This window comes from Mandrillus leucophaeus, unplaced genomic scaffold (genome assembly GCF_000951045.1).
Source record: "Mandrillus leucophaeus isolate KB7577 unplaced genomic scaffold, Mleu.le_1.0 Scaffold987, whole genome shotgun sequence".
NCBI classification, from domain to species: Eukaryota; Metazoa; Chordata; class Mammalia; order Primates; family Cercopithecidae; genus Mandrillus; species Mandrillus leucophaeus.
Genome location: NW_012110774.1, coordinates 736,338 through 753,253, shown reverse-complemented (window position 1 = coordinate 753,253; position 16,916 = coordinate 736,338). Strand labels below are relative to the sequence as shown.

Sequence of the window (16,916 nt, the reverse complement as noted above, 5' to 3'; positions counted from 1 at the left end):
ATTTTTGTATTTTTAGTAGAGATGGGGTTTCACCATGTTGGCCAGGCTGGTCTCCAGGTCCTGACCTTGTCTTTTTTTTTTTTTTTTTTTTTTTTTTTTTTTTTTTTTTTTTTTTTTGAGATGGAGTCTAGCTGTGTCACCAGGCTGGAGTACAGTGGTGTGATCTCGGCTCACTGCAACCTCCGCCTCCTTGAATCGGGTTCAAGTGATTCTCCTGCCTCAGCCTCCTGAGTAGCTGGGATTATAGTCACGTACTGCCACACTCAGCTGATTTTTGTATTTTTAGTAGAGACGGGATTTCACTATGTTGGCCAGGATGGTCTTGATCTCCTGACCTCGTGATCCGCCCACCTTGGCCTCCCGAACTGCTGGGATTACAGATGTGAGCCACCGCACCTGGCCTACTACTTTTTTATGCACAAGTCCTGCAGCATACTGTGCTACTATTTATTAGGTTGAAGCTCTAAGGACGTGTGAAGCTTCCTGTTGTGGAACAGGATCGGAGTTGGCCTGTGTCGTGAAGAATGATAGTTGGGCTTGCAGAAAGGAGACAGCTGCAGAGTGTTGGAGAAGGAAGTGCAAAGTGAAGTAGTTTTTGCATCTAGTTAAAAAGGATCTGCCTATTTATTTGAAGATTGTCAAGAACAAAGCTGGTTAATTATGAGGCAGATTTTTGAAATAGCTGCTTGGGACAGTAGAAATTGAGGAAAGGGACGAAATCTTACCAGGATTTTGGTCTGTCACTGGTCCTATCCACATAGTATAGAATTTGTTTAATAAAATAATTATTTTGAGTAATCAAGCACAAAATAGGTAGATTTGAGAGGGATATAGTTCAGAAAATTATGAATTTGACTTTTTTTGATATGTCTATCGAGATTGCTAATGCAAGTGAGCCAAAATCACACCACTGAACTCCAGCCTGGGCAACAGTGAGAGAGACTCTGTCTCAAAAAAAAAAAAAAAAAGAGTTAATGCATGTCCATTTGGAGTTATTTAAATCGAGTGTGAATAAATGATAAATGAGTTAAGAACTTATATTACTGAGCCACCTCCTATGGTGGAAGAATATCATGTGTGGTAAATACACAGATGTGTGGCAAGAGTCGAGGATAATTAAGCATTCTTACCTCTTTTTTCTCTTTTGAGTCTTGGATTTGTTAATTTTAACCATTCTTCAACCATACTACTATGTTCTCAGTTTGCCTCTTCTGCCCCTTTCCTCTTTAAATACTAAGTGACTGCTTTTCCTTCTTGTATAGTAGTTTATGTATACATTTCATGTCCCTCATTTCTATGCAAGTCCTTGAGGATAAGAAGCATGTTTTATTTGTATCTTTGTATGTGCCCCAGTTAGGATCCCCAGATAAAGTACAAGATGCTCACTTAAGTTTGTATTTCAGATAAACAATGAATATTTTATGTAAATATGTTTCATGCTGTATTTTTATTTGTCAAACTTGGCAGCCCTCACCACGTACATTGTACAGTGGGTGCTTAGTTCAGTGAATGAATTAAAATTGGATTTTGGTTTTAGTCCCATGACATTGGCAGAGTATTTTTATTCTTAGTTTTGTAGGTGGAAAAAAAAATCTGAGGTTAATGGACTTTAAATACTTTCCCCAAGTTTACCTGGTTAAGTAAATTGTCTGGCCTGACCCAGGAGACATAGATACACTTCTGATTGCCAACCAAACTAGTGCATCTTTGCTTAGGTTTTTTAAGTTTTGAATTGGAGAACTTAGATTCTAAGGATATGTTCTAAAGAATTGTTATTTTTCTTGTCCTGACCCTGGAATCTCCACATTTTATATATCATATATGTGTGTGTGTGTGTACACACATAATCTTGTTAGATTACTCTTAAGCTATTTGGGGGGAAGCAAATTGAAAGAAGTTTTCTTAATTATGTCTTGGGGAAATAATTGATAAAATCTTTGAATTTCCTTTTTCATACAGTAGAGGAAGATAATATTAAAATATTGAAAGTAAAATCTCTGGGTTACTGAGGCTTACTTCGTGGACACTTAAGAGACAGCAGTACTAAAATAATTTGCTTTTCATGTGTTCAGATATCTTGATTGTTCTAATGTCTTGGACCTTTGTGAATTGAGAAAGGATGCATTTTGCAGAGGAGAATCTGCTTAATAGTAGAGATTCTGTAAAATTTGCAGCTTAAAAGGGCGATTTCTTTGCTTTTGGGAATTCTCTTTTCTTTCCCACCTTCAAGATTGAATGTTGCATATCCATGTATAACCAGTGGTGGTTAAATATTACTAATTTGAGTGATACGTAATTAGTGATGAAAGTAGTAAGAGGTAAAACTCTGAAATTAATGAAATAGCATTTCTCAACTATTTTACAATGTAGTATCCAATATGTTTTTCCAAGCCAGGATTCATATTTTTTCAGTATCTCTGATAGTTATTGCTACTTTTTACTGAATATCAGCTTTAATGTCAGCCTATTAATTTTTTAGAAATTAAGAAACTATATGTCTTTCATTTCATCTTGTTGATTTCATGACAATATTCTCTGGTCACAATCTTAGAATTGTGACTTTAGTGGCACCCATATTGTGAAACATGCATTTTAAAAATTAATTTTCCTTCCCTTTAAGATTTAGGATTTGCAAGTTGGGCAAGGTGGATCATGCCTGTGATACCAACACTTTGGTAGGCCAAGGCGGGTGGATCATTTGAGGTCAGGAGTTCGAGAACAGCCTGGTGAACATGGTGAAACCCTGTCTCTACTAAAAATACAAAAAATGAGCTGGGCGTGGTGGCAGGTGCCTGTAGTCCCAACTACTCGGGAGACAGAGGCAGGAGAGTCACTTGAGTCTGGGAGATGGAGGTTGCAGTGAGCCGAGATCATGCCGTGCCACTGCCCTCCAGCCTGGGTGACAGAATGAGAGTCTGTCTCCAAAAGAAAAGAAAGAATTAGAATTCTCAGTCTTTTGGGGTGAATTTGTCCTTGTGAAAATGTTCTTGTGTTCTTATTTTTAGTCACAGTAATGTATACAATATAAAATATGAAGGCCTGGAATTGTGAGAAATAAAAATGTGTATCTTAGAAATAAAATAGCCTCCTTTTTCTTCTCCCACTAAAATTTGAGAAGTTTTAGAGTGAATCCTATTTCTTAATGTTCATAGAAGAATGTATGTATGTTAAAGAAAAGTCCTGGTAATAATGTAATGGAATGGGGTATTTGGGCGTGATGCTTCTGCTGGTCTGAATACATAAATATGGGAGTTTTAAAAATTATTGTTTTGTTTTGCTTTTTTAATACAGTGGTGGTGATAATAGTGAGATTTGATTTTTTTTTTAACTGAATTAGTTTAAAAAGATCACCAATTGTAGATCTTGGAATGTATTCTTTTCGTATATTTTATAATGTATATTCATACATTTTTAAAAGAAGAATTTACATAATTTTCAAACAGCTACACTTTGTTGATATTTTTATCACATCCTTACATATTCAACAGCAAAGCATTTCGGCATATGCATATACTGTAGCTTATTTAGTCAGTCCCATTTTGTTTGACCTGTGGAGAATTAGAATAGGTGTTTTGACTGTTTTATCACGTCAGGCACTGTATTGTGTATTATCTCATGTAGTTCTCATAGTTACTGCATGGTGTAGGTATTTTTATCCCCAGTTTACAGGTAGAGAAACTTAACCCAGAGATGTTCAATAATTTGCCCAGGTTTTTTAACCGATTATACTGATCAGGATATTGATAATATTTGCCAGACACGGTTCTTTAGTCTTTTCATACACAATGTCATTTAATCTTCTTGAGAACCCTAAATGAGTCAGGGCCTACTGTTCTCATTTTATAGGAGAAACTGAGGCTCCCTGAGATTGAGTTGCTTGCTTGTGATCATACATCCAACTAGTGGCACCTATTTGTGACTCTTCTAATTATACAACTGATTGTTTTTGTCTTATTCTCAACCCCTGCTTGTTTCTGAGGAAATAAGTAAAAATCCTAGCTGAAAAAGGCACTTACAGCAAATTATTTCATATCTTGGCTCCTTCATCTCTAAAATATGGATAACAATCTTTTTTTTGTAGGGTGATTCCATTAAGTAAGATGATATATGTGAAGCATGTAGCACACAGGATATGTAATAAGAGCTCAATAAATGTTACTAGTACCTTTCTTACTGTTTTATTTTAGTTATTTCGATTTTTATTCAGGCTGTAAACTCAGCAAATGCATATCATAGAAAATCTGGAAAAGATAAAGGAGTTTAGGAAGTAATCACTCAGACTCACCACTCAGATGAAATTCTAGCATGTTTCCTTTCAGATAACTCGATATTTCCTTATACATAGGTCAGTCACTACACCTGACACATACTGGAATCTTTTTGTTTATGGGAATGTCTCTCCTGATTGATTGATTTAAGAACAGAGGCTGTGTCCTTATGTACCAGCACTGTTTCTGGCACAGAGTCGTTACTCAGCAAATATTTGAAATGAGCTATTAGAAGTTTGGAGAAGATCTTTCAGTCTTCTCCATTCATTGCCATTTTTTCGCATTTAAGAAATGATAATAGAAATATTTTAGTGTAAAATCAAGGTAGATGTATTAGTCTGGGTTCAAAGACTGAGCTCTTCTCAGACAAAGGAATTTGATGTAGCAATTAAACGTGCAAACAGCTCAGTAAGAGTATGTTGGGAAGACTGTATTCTGAAGATTAGAGGAACAATTATTTAATGAGTACAGTCTTGAAGTGTATGGGTCTCAAAAGTTTGGCAATAAATTGGCCCAGCTCTTTAGTCTCTGGGAAAGATCCCTTCATGTCAGTCTGTAGTGGTAGGTGGGATCTGACTTACCACTTAAGATGGTGGTGTCAGGATATCATGACTGCTTAAGCGTAATGACATCTCTTTAAATCTGAAATTTCTTTCATTGGAAAGAATTAAACTCTGCTATGCAGAGGAGACTTTAGAAGTGGATGGTAATACATATACTGTTGAGAACTAATGATCCAGCACAGAAAGGATTCTTATGTGTAAACTCTGAATACTCTTTTGGGATATTAGCACCTTGAGAGCCTTCCCTGTACATATGAGAACAACATTCAAGCAAACTACCAAAGTTTTAAGTTACTTTTAAAGTATTTTTGACTTAAATGAAAATAGAATGGTTTGTTAATGGTTGCAGTAAAAATCTCTGAAATTGGACTGGTGCTAATTCTAGACCTATGTGCCAGAATCATCAAGACTTAAAACTTCATTTTTAAAAGCATGTACGAACATTGCAAGTGAATTAAGGGTAAAAAGGATTTCATAGGAAATAGTCCCTTCCTTCTTTTACTTTTTTTTTTGTTGAGGGAGATAGGGTTTCACTCTGTTGACCATGCTGGAGTGCAGTGGAGTGATCATGGCCCACTGTGGCCTCAACCTCTTGGGCTCAAGTGATCCTCCCACTTCAGCCTCCCAAAGTGCCAGGATTACAGGTGTGAGCCAACACACCTGGCCCCTTTTACCTTTTTTAAAAAGCTACTTTAAGTGGTTTATTACATGCAGCTATTTTAATGAATGTATTAAGTGTAATTTCAAGTTGAGGTCAGCTTGTCTCAGCTGAAGCAGGTTGTTACTAAGAGCTTTGCCTTTGGCTTTATAAAGTCCTCTTCATACTGCACAGTTATTCAGGTTATAGTGGTTTTCAGTAGATGCGAATGCTACTCTGTGCTGCTCCTCAGGTGAAACAGGAACTTTTTATAGACAGTATGTTCATAGTTACAGGAACATGAAGTGTGAATATAGGGTGGCCTGTGGCCAAGTTTAATGTGGTGATGTACACAGTATTTTCCAGACCCTCATTTTTTAGATGAGCTGAAAATTAAAGAAGATGCAATTTTAATTTCAGATAATATTAATAGTTCTTTTCAGTAACTGTTGCTGTGTCATTGCCATCTATTTGATTTGTGTTCCCTCTTAATAAATACCATAGCATTGACAAAGTAACCGGAGTACAGAAAATATTGGTGGTATATTACTTTATAAAAAATTAATTGTAGTTCACTTTAGGGAGTTCTAGAAATTCTTATGAAATATGTTTTTATGTATGTAGAGTTTAAACAAGTAAATTACACCAAAGATACTATACTTTTTTTTTTTTTTTTTTGACAGAGTCTTGCTCTGTTGCCCAGGCTGAAGTGCAGCGGCACAATCTTGACTCTCTGCAGCCTCCACCTCCCAGATTCAAGCAATTCTGTCTCTGCCTCCTGAGTAGCTGGGACTACAGGCATTTGCCACCACGCCTGGCTACTTTTTGTATTTTTGGTAGAGACAGGGTTTTGCCATTTTGGCCAGGCTGGTCTTGAACTCCTGCCCTCAGGTGATCTGCCTGCCTCGGCCTCCTAACGTTCGGGATTACTACTCTTAGCTCTTATCCCAGTGACATTTGTTTCATATTTTTCTCCTATTACGAAAACAGTTGTTTATTACATTTCTTTGCTCCTAAAGAAAATAAAAATAAACACTTGAGACCACATACGCCACATACATATACCATCATTTTATCTCTGATTAAAAATACTGGCAGTTTTCCCTATGTTAGCACTTGTTAAGGTATTTTAAGGTGCAAATTTTGAAGGTCCTTTTGCTGAATGCGTTTGGTATGAATATTACCAGGAATTGCTAGTTTAAATGAGTCATCTGATAAAAGATAGAACCACCAAAGGGTGAATAGGCTTCTCTTTTTAAGTCTGCCTTTTGATTTTTTAATTCTGCTTACAAAAGTTGTGATCCTTTTCATAGGAAAATAACATGAGAATATAAAATTCTAATTCAATTGCTCATTTAAAGTGTTTCATATAATGTTTATTGTAGTCCTTGCTTTAATATTTGTACTAAAAATGCTGATTTTAGCCTGTTAAAATAGAGGTGGGAGCATTATTTGAATAAAGAAAACAAAAGGTAGATAAAATGCTATGTGATTGTGTGTGTTAGGGGTAAAGATAGACTCTGGGGGCTAGCCTTAATTAGAGTAAGAGATACCATTAGGATACTATTAACTTTTCATTGTATTTTTATTATTATTTTTTTTGAGACAGTCTGGCTCTGTCGCCCAGGCTGGAGTGCAGTGACGTGATCTCGGCTCACTGCAAGCTCCGCCTCCTGGGTTCACGCCATTCTCCTGTCTCAGCCTCCTGAGTAGCTGGGATTACAGGCACCTGCCACCACGCCCGGCTAATTTTTTGTACTTTTAGTAGAGATGGGGTTTCACCATGTTAGCCAGGATGGTCTCGATCTCCTGACATCGTGATCCACCAGCCTCAGCCTCCCAAAGTGCTGGGATTACTGGCGTCAGCCACTGCACCTGGCCAACTTTTCATTTTAATAAGTTAACTTAGTCTTTTCGGTAAATAAGTGAACTTAGTCTTCACAGTGCTCCCCGATGCAGTGTCCTTTCTACCCGTGCTCCAGTTAGGCCATTCCCTGTGCCTCTGCAGACCTACGCCTTCACTCTTGCAAACGCTTCTACCCTTCAAAGCCCTTCAAGGCATATAAAGCCTTTCCTCTTCACAGTCAGGTGTGCTTCTCCTGAGCTTTTAGAACATTTACTTATTTACAACTTTAGTAACTTTCTTAAAGTATCTCACATACTTCGAAATGGTCGAGGATGTGTGTTTAGTATTTTAAAAATCCAGCCGGGCACGGTGGCTTATGCCTGTAATCCTAGCACTTTGGGAAGCTGAGGTGGGAGGATGGCTTCAGGCCAGGAGTCTGAGACCAACCTGGGCAATCTAGTGAGACTCTGTCTCTACAAAAAAATTTAAAAACATTAGCCAGGAGTGGTGGCAGTTGTCTGTAGTCCCAGCTACTTGGGAAGCTGAGGCTGGAAGATCACTTGAGCCCAGGAGTTCAAGGCTAGAGTGAGCTGTGATCGTCCTACTACACTCCAGTCTAGGAGACAGAGCAAGACCCTGTCTCTAAAAATAAAACAAAAATCTCCCACAGCCTTGAAGACTATACTGTCTCATAGCAGGTGCTTAGTAATTATTTGTTGAATGAATGATTGCCAGAATGTTAGCGTTAGTTGTATTATGTTTATACAGTGAAATAAGTTTCTCCACCGTAAAACAGGTTAATGCACATGTAAATGCAGTAATTCTTTTAGAATCAGATTTCTCTGTAGTGGCATTATTGACGTTTTGGGGGATTGCCTGGTACATAGTAGGATGTTTAGTAGCAACCGTGGTCTCTACTCACTAGATGTCACTACCACCTCTTCCCTCACTCCAGTATGACAACCCACAGTGTCTCCAGACATAGCTAAATGTCCCCTGGGTGGCAGAATCATCCCTGGCTCAGATTGCTTTGGATGAAAAAAAGCATATGTCTTTCAAGTCTCTTCTTGATTGTAGCTTATGTATAGTATGTTTGTTGTTTTTTTCAAGGGTGAATTTTGAGTGTAGAAACAAAATTGTTTCATAGTTCTTCAAATTTAACCTTGTGTAATTTAAGGAAACTGTCAAAGATACTATTAAGAAAACTGCATTTTTTACTGTTTTGTGTATTTTACATCGAGTAATGGATTTTATTTGGTGTTTCCTCCAGATTGAAATTAAACTGAAAAAGCCAGAGGCTGTGAGATGGGAAAAGCTAGAGGGGCAAGGAGATGTGCCTACGCCAAAACAATTCGTAGCAGGTTTGTTTTCTGGCCTTGATAGCTTTATATTCATATTGTGTTGTGTAACTGAAATTAAATAGTAATGAACATTCTTTTTGCTTTCATTATTTATGTTCTGAAGATAAGATACATTGAGTATAATAAGGTTGCTCCATAATGAATATAAAGTAGCCTTTCTGTTGAAAGTTCTAACGTCTCAAATTCTAAGAAAATGAATGGCAGCAAAATCCCAGAGGGAGTTGGGATTTATTGTTTACCACGTAAAGTTTATGACATCAGTTGGAGGATGTTTATTTTTGTGTGTTGGCCCCTCCTGTTGTTTCTTTTTGGGTTGTAAGTTGGTTTACTCAGCTGATGTATTTCCCTCTCCCTCTCTCACTTACTCCTTTCTATTCCTTCTACTGATATTGTCATCTGATTTCCTGGAATTTTCAGGGCTTTACAGGGTACGGTATCTACCCCATTTCTTATTGCTAATTTAGAGATGAACACAAATAGGTAATAAATGCCAAAGGAAAGTCTAGGAAAAGAGTAGAAAACCAGGCTTCATTGTATATATAGTCCTGTAAGAAACAGACGGAACTTTGTGTTGAGGTCAATTTTAAGTATATGCAATAACTAGATAAGAATTTTTGTAATGGACTAATTCACAGCACCCTCAGAACTACAACCTAAGATTATGTTTTATAGCAATAGCCTCATTAATGAGTGGAGGGAAATTTCTTTTTATTAGAAGTAATAGTCTGATTTAATGACTGAAACAAGCTAACGTGTCTCAGCTACTTTTTCTGATTTTGACTGCTTTCTTCTGTAACAGAAAACACATATTCCTTGTGGCACCTTTTAGAAAACACCAAGTTATTCAACAGATCATTCGTGTGTGTGTATGTGTGTGTGTGTGTGTATGTAGTTATTTCTTTATAAATAATTTTGGATGTTTAGAAATTTCAAAAATAAGAGATTCTCATGTAGCTTTCACCCAGTTTCCCCCGGTGATAGGGTCTTAACTAGTCCAGTGATTACCTCTTAAGTAGTCTATGGTATAATTTTCAAAATCAGGGTATTAACACTAACAGATACTTTCTAAGGACTGAAGTGTATCTAGTTGGTATTTAAGGTATTTAGTTAAGCATCTGCTTCCCACTTTATTGGAAAGATATATGTGCTTCTTTTAGGACTGACTCCAAGAGATTTTGAGGCTGAGGTTTATATGTAGCTGAAAGGTTTAAAAAAATATAATCACTTTAAATGTAGCATCTTTCTTGATTCTAACAGCCCTGCATAACAGGCAGCTCCTTAGTACTCCTCCCATTTTGCAGGCTCAGAAAAGTTAAGCTCAAGATTATCCAGCAGTTCTCATTGTCTAGGACTAAAATCTAGGTCTTCTCAGTTGGTTCCGGTTACTCTGTTAACCCCTCGTCTACTCGTTGCATACTGCTTGTTGTTGCATTTTCTAACAATGGAAACAGTCTTTGCCGACATGAGTATCTATGTAGTTATTTGATTTTTTTTTTTTTTTTTTGAGACGGAGACTCGCTCTGTCACCCGGGCTGGAGTGCAGTGGCCGGATCTCAGCTCACTGCAAACTCCGCCTCCCGGGTTTACGCTGCCTCAGCCTCTGGAGTAGCTGGGACTACAGGCGCCCGCTTAGTTTTTTGTATTTTTTTAGTAGAGACGGGGTTTCACCGTGTTAGCCAGGATGGTCTCCATCTCCTGACCTCGTGATCCGCCCGTCTCAGCCTCCCAAAGTGCTGGGATTACAGGCTTGAGCCACTGCGCCTGGCCAGTTATTTGATATTATAGTGAATGAGCAGGGAGGTTACTCATCTCTCAGTAGTAGTTCTACCATCTCCAGGTGTTAAAAGTTTTTCTGAGATTAAAGATCAAGGTTTTTTAGTGTTATAGTTAACATGTTTTTTCTAAACTCAACACCTTAGATATTCAAGATGATATTCTTCCTGTCCTGTTTTTGTAAGATATTAATATGCTTGTCAGATTCCTGTGTATTGCAAGCTGGAGACTGTAGATAAGGGCAAGTCACTTAACCTATCTGAGAGCCAGCTTGCTTATCTGTAAAATGGAGATTAAAACCTCTGTGCTCATGCTTCCTGGGAGTCAGCGTTAGGATTAATTAAATCCATGTTTCCCGGGCTCTTAACTTACCATGACATGCATTTTTTTGTTTTATCTGGCTTCTAGTGAAAATGTACAAAGACAGAAGGATGTCTAGTAGAAGGAAGGTGGATAGGATTTTCAAAACAATATATTTGGCCCTGAAAAAAACTATGTGTTGGTGGTGTGTGTGTGGTTTTGTCTTGTTTTGAGGAGGAATGGGCGGGAGAAAGTCGGTTTACAAGTGAAGAGAAAGCGTAGAAAAACAGTGGATGTTAAATAGTTTCTCAGCTATTTTGACAAAAGGGATATAGAGAGCAGTATTGGGAGGAACATTTAGATTAGTATTAATGTATCCTAATACATACTGATGGGGAAATTTTGAATTGGGTTTTTTGAAGACTACAGCTGTTTTGTCCAACAAAGTAGCTGCTAGCCACACGTTACCTGTTCAGCACTTGAAATATGACTAGTCTGCATTGAGATCTGCTATGTGAAATATATGCCACAGTTTGAAGACTTAGTATGAAAAAAAGAAGAGAATGTAAAATATATTCTTCTTGCTGTTTTTGGTTTCTTTCTTTTTTTTTTTTGAAAAGAGAGTCTTGCTCTGTCAGCCAGGCTGGAATGCAGTGGCACTGTCATGGCTCAGTATAGCCTCGACCTCTTGGACTCAAGCAGTCCTCCCACCCCAGCCTTCCAAGTAGCTGGTACTGCAGGCATGTGCCACCATGCTCAGCTAATTTTTTTTTTTCCATAGAGATGAGTTCTCGCTATGTTGCCCAGGCTGGTCTCACACTTCTGGCCTCAAGCAATCGTCCTACCTTGGCCTCCCAAAGTGCTGGGATTACAGGCGTGAGCCCCCATGCCCAGCCTCTGTTGGTTTCATGTCAAAATGATACTATATGTGATATATATCAGGTTAAATAAAATATATTATTAAACTGCATTTCACCTGATTCTTTTTAGTAATGTAGTTACTAGAAATTTTAAAATTATATATGTGACTCGCATTTGAGGCTGTCATATTTTTATTGGACAGTGAACAGAGCTGCTCCTATAGCTACTAGGTTGGCTAGTTATTTTCTAATTATTTGTGTGCCAAGATCTTGATGCCTTTGGTCCTTGGAGCAATCTTGGCAGTACCCCGAGCCCCTGGGCCAGTGGCGTTTCTGGCTGCAAGCAGTCTCTGTTTACAAACCCCAGTGTGCCCTACAAATACTGTTATTTGCTAGGTGTATGGCATGTGGACATTGAACTTCAGATCATCAAGTGTAGTACTTTAAACATTTAGGCATTACTTATTGTTATTGCCTATTGAAATAATCTTATATTTTTGATGTGGGGAGAGTATGCAGTGGCATGGATGATTATTTATATTTTCAGGCTATTTATACTCTGAAAGATACTAAATACTTTAGAAAAAGCCACATTTTTAACATTTATTAAAATCTTAGTTATGAAAGATTTCATAGGTATCCTTTAAAAAAACTTTTATTTTTAAAATTGTTTGTACTGTCTTTGCAACTTTTCTGAAAACATAAAAGTTCTGCATATTTTTCATCTAGTTTCTCCTGTTATCAGCATGAAGAATCTGCTTTTAATCTAATCTAATTTTATATAATGTGTCAGAAGTTTACACTTTATTGAGTTATTGTACTCAAAAGAAATCCCCAGATTTTACATTATGGTAACTGAGTCAGTTTTTAGAAATGTAAATTTTGTTACTGATGTGTATACCGGAAAGACACTTACTGCATACATGAAATTCAGTAACCTAAACTGTTTGCTAAGATGTTCCATATACATGGTCACAAAGTTTACATATTCTTGACATAATTGAAATATGTTGATTAATTACTTCTGCCTTTTTTACTTCACAGATGTAAAGAACCTATATCCATCATCATCTCCTTATACAAGAAATTGGGATAAATTGGTTGGTGAGATCAAAGAAGAAGAAAAGAATGAAAAGTTGGAGGGAGATGCAGCTTTAAACAGATTATTTCAGCAGATCTATTCAGATGGTTCTGATGAAGTGAAACGTGCCATGAACAAATCCTTTGTAAGAATATAAACTTTTTAAGATATATATATGGAAGCAAATTTTACATATTTTAAAACAGAAAATTGGTAATGTGAGACCAAATTGCGTGTACTATAGCTGGGAGAACTTTTTGAATAAGGTCTGTCTGAACGTTTCTTTTTGCTCTAAGAGTAATTTTTGAGGAAGTTGAAAACTTATGGAAGAGATGAGAAACAAGTAGTTTATCCTAAGTAGGTATTTTTTATCAGTGAGTTAGATTGATATGGAGTCATCTTACTTGGATTTATCACAGTAGCTGAGTGAACTTCTGTTGTGTCCCTTCTAGATTCGTATGTAGTGTCAATGTTAGAGATGAAGAATATAGATGTGAAACTTTCCAGAATAGTGTTTGCAAGTAGAAGGTGCACATTATTCATTGGTTTAACAACTCTCTTGATTAAGAGAATTCAGGCTTTTTGTCAGGGCAGCATAAATACCTAAATTAGACCTCAAGATTTTAGTAACAATTCGTCACTGTAGAACTTCATAGATTATTTAGCTTGCAGTTGTAATCATGTGACTTTTATTAATACCAGTAGCTCTGGAAATATGACTCTTTTAAGACATTCATATTTACAGTAGAAAGTTAAAATTAGTATTTAATAATTTAATATTTAGTTAATGTGGTTGAGGCTCAGGTATTTCACACTTAAGAAATACGTGGTAATTGGTCATGATTGTGCTTTTCACAGTTTGTTTATTTAGAGACAAGGTCTTGCCCTGTTGCCCAGGCTTGAGTGCAGTGCGTGATCTCGGCTCACTGCAGCCTCTGTCTGCCAGGCTCAAGTGATTCTCCTACCTCAGCCTCTGCAGTAGCTGGGACCATAGACATACACCACCACGCCTGGCTACTTTATTTCTTGTAGAGATGGGGTTGCGCCATGTTGCCCAGGCTGGTCTCGAACTCCTGGCTTCAATCTAGCCACCTCAGCCTCCCAAAGTGCTGGGATTACAGGCGTGAGGCACCTCAACCAGCCTCACTATTAATTAAAATTTTTTTTTCCATCACTTTTGGGAGGCTGAGGTGGGAGGATCACTTGAGCTAAAGATCTTGAGACCAGCCTGGGCAACATAGAGAGACCCTTATCTCTACCAAAAAAAAAAAAAAATTAGCTAGGCCTGGTGGCATGTGCCTGTGGTCCCAGCTACTTGGGAAGATGAGGTGGGAGGATCTCTTGAGCCTGGGAAGTCAAGGTTGCAGTGGGTTATTTTTTGTGCCACTGAACTACAGCCTGGGCAACAGAGACCCTCTCAAAAAAAAAAAAAAAGTTTTCATTAAACTTTTAGTTTTGAGATAATTGTAGATTCACATGCAATCCTAAGAAATGAGATTCTTTCTACCTTTTACAAAGTTTCCACTGATGGAAACATTTTGCCAAAACTATAGTACAATGTCACAACCATGATATTGACAGTTAAGATAGGGAAGGTGGCTGCATGCAGTGGCTGACACCTTTAATCCCAGTGCTTTGGGAGTCTGAGACCACAGGATCCCTTGAGGCTAGACCAGCCTGGGCAATGTAGTAAGATCTGGTCTCTACAAGAAATTTAAAAACTAGCTTGTTGTCATGGTGTTGTGCCCCTGTCAGCTACTCAGGCATTTGAGGCAGGAGTATTGTTTGAGCCCAGGAGTACAAGCTTGCAGTGAGCTATGATCATGCCACTACACTCAGCCCGGGCAGCAAAGTGAGACCCTATCTCTTTAAAAAAAAAAAAAAAAAAAAAGAGATACAGAAAGCATTTTCATGGATTGCAAGGATCGCTTATGTTGCTATTTTATGGCCATACTCACCCCACCTCTACCCTTCCATGATCCCTGATGATCACACATCTGGCAATCTTTGTCAGATATGTAGTTTGCAAATATTTTCTCCCAGTTTGTAGTTTTCATTTTCTTAGCAGGGTCTTTCATAGAGCCAAAATATTTCATTTTGATTAAGTCTAATTTACTGCTTTTTATGGATCATGCATTTAGTTTCAAGTCTGTTAACTCTTTGCTTAGTCCTAGATCTCAAAGACTTTCTCCTATTTAAAAAATAAATAAAAGTAATATTGTTTTACATATTACATTTATTTTTTATTTAGAGATAGGATCTCATTCTGTCACCCAGGCTGGAGTATAGTGGCACAGTCACAGTTCACTGTAACCTCAAAGTCCTGGGCTCAAGTGATCCCCATGCCTCAGGCTCCCAAGTAGATGGGATTACACATCCATGCTGCCATGCTTGGCTAATTTTTAAAATTTTTTGTAGAGATCGGGGGGGTCTCTGTGTTGCTTAGGGTAGTCTCGAACTTCTGGCCTCAAGCAGTTCTTTGGCCTTGGTCTCCTGAAGTGCTAGTGTTACAGGTGTGAGCAACAGCACCTGGCCTACATATTACATTTAAGTCTGTGATGCATTTTGAATTTTTATGTCAAGTGTGAGATTTAACTTGAGATTCCTTTTTGTGGGGTGGATAGTATGTTCAAGTGTTCTGGCACCTATCTCTTCTCATTGAATCACTTTTGCACCTTTCTCAAAAATCAGTTGAGCATATTTGTGTGAGTCTATTTCTAAGTTCCCAGTTCTATTAGATTGAGCTGTATGTGATCTATATGTATGTTCCTCTGTCAGTCCCACCGTCTTGAACTGTAGCTGTGTAAGTCAAATTGGGCAGACTCATTCCTCCTACTTTATCCTTTATTTTCACAATTGTTTTTAGATACTCTAACTCATTTGTCTTTCTGTGTAAATTTTAAAATAAAGCGATGTATATGTAATTTTGGTGTTCATTACTAGAATCTAGACATACAGTTAATTTTATGTTTGTCTTGTATTCTATGACGTTGCTGGACTCAGTTGTAGGAATATTTTTGGATTGTTACTTTTTTAATGTGGACAGTCATCTTCAAATATGGAAGTTTTATTTATCTGCAAATAGAGTTTTATTACATCCTTTTCTATCTGTGTGCCTTTTATCTCCTTTTCTTGCTGTGTTTTACTGGCTGCAACTTCAGCACTGTGTTGAGTAAGAGTAGTGAGAGTGGACATCCCCCTTGTTTCCCATTTTAAGGGAAAAGTATTTATTGTTTCATCATTAAGTAGAATGTTAACTGTAAGTTTTTGGTAGATGATCTTTGTCAAGTTATGAAAGTTCTGTTGTATTCCTATTTTTCTGAAATTTTTTTATCGTTAACTTTTAACATTGACTTTTTGTCAGATGTTTTCTCTGTGTTGATAGGATTATATGATTTTTCTTCCTTAGCCTGTTAATGTGATTTTATATGATTAATATGATTGATTTTCAAGTATTGAGACAGTCTTGCATGAGCCCTACTTTGTCATATAGTGTATCTCTCAATTCTATCTTCTAATGTTTTGTTATGGGTTATTGTGTCTATATTCATGAGGAATATGAGTCTGTACTTTTTGTGCTATCTTTGGTTTGGCGTCAGAGTAATACTTTGTAAAATGAATTAGGAAGCATTTCATCCTCTTCTATTTTTTAGAAGATATTGTGTATAATTGGTGTTAACTTTTTTTAAGTATTTGGCAGAACTCACCAGTGAAACTGGAGATTTCTTTACTAGGAGATTTAAAGTTATGAATTTAGTTAACCTAAAGTTTTTATCGGACTGTTCAAATTGTCTATTTCATATGGGTGACTTGTGGTTTGTGTTTCTGATAAACTGATCCATTGTGTCCAAGTTGTCAGTGTTTATTTAGTCCCTTATTCTTTTTGTTTGTTTTTTGTCTTTTTTGAGATGGCATTTTTCTGTCGCCCAGGCTAGAGTGTAGTGGTATGATCATAGCTCACTGCAGCCTCAGCTTCCCGGGCTCAAGTGATCCTCTCATCTCAGCCTCTCTAGTAGCTGGGACTACAGGCATGTGCCACCATGTCTAACTAATGTATTTTTATTTTATTTTATTTTGTAGATATGGGGTTTTGCCATGTTGCCCAGTCTGGTCTGTAACTCCTGAGCTCAAGCAATCCACCCATCTTGGCCTCCCAAAGTGCTGGGATTACAGTAGTGAGCCACCGCACCCGGCCTTGCTTACTCTTTTGATGTCTGCAGGGTTTAT

At 37.4% G+C, this 16,916-nt stretch overlaps 1 protein-coding gene across 2 annotated transcripts in view; it reads left to right on the top strand.

Annotated features, from left to right (window-relative positions):
- The window catches only part of SUGT1 (SGT1, suppressor of G2 allele of SKP1 (S. cerevisiae)), a 35,685-nt gene that overhangs the window by 15,219 nt on the left and 3,550 nt on the right, over positions 1-16,916 (top strand). For both annotated transcript variants that reach the window (XM_011971108.1, XM_011971107.1), the window contains 2 exons: positions 8,585-8,675; positions 12,653-12,834. In XM_011971108.1, coding sequence (XP_011826498.1) covers positions 8,585-8,675; positions 12,653-12,834 — 273 coding nt within the window. The remainder of the gene's footprint in view (positions 1-8,584; positions 8,676-12,652; positions 12,835-16,916) is intronic.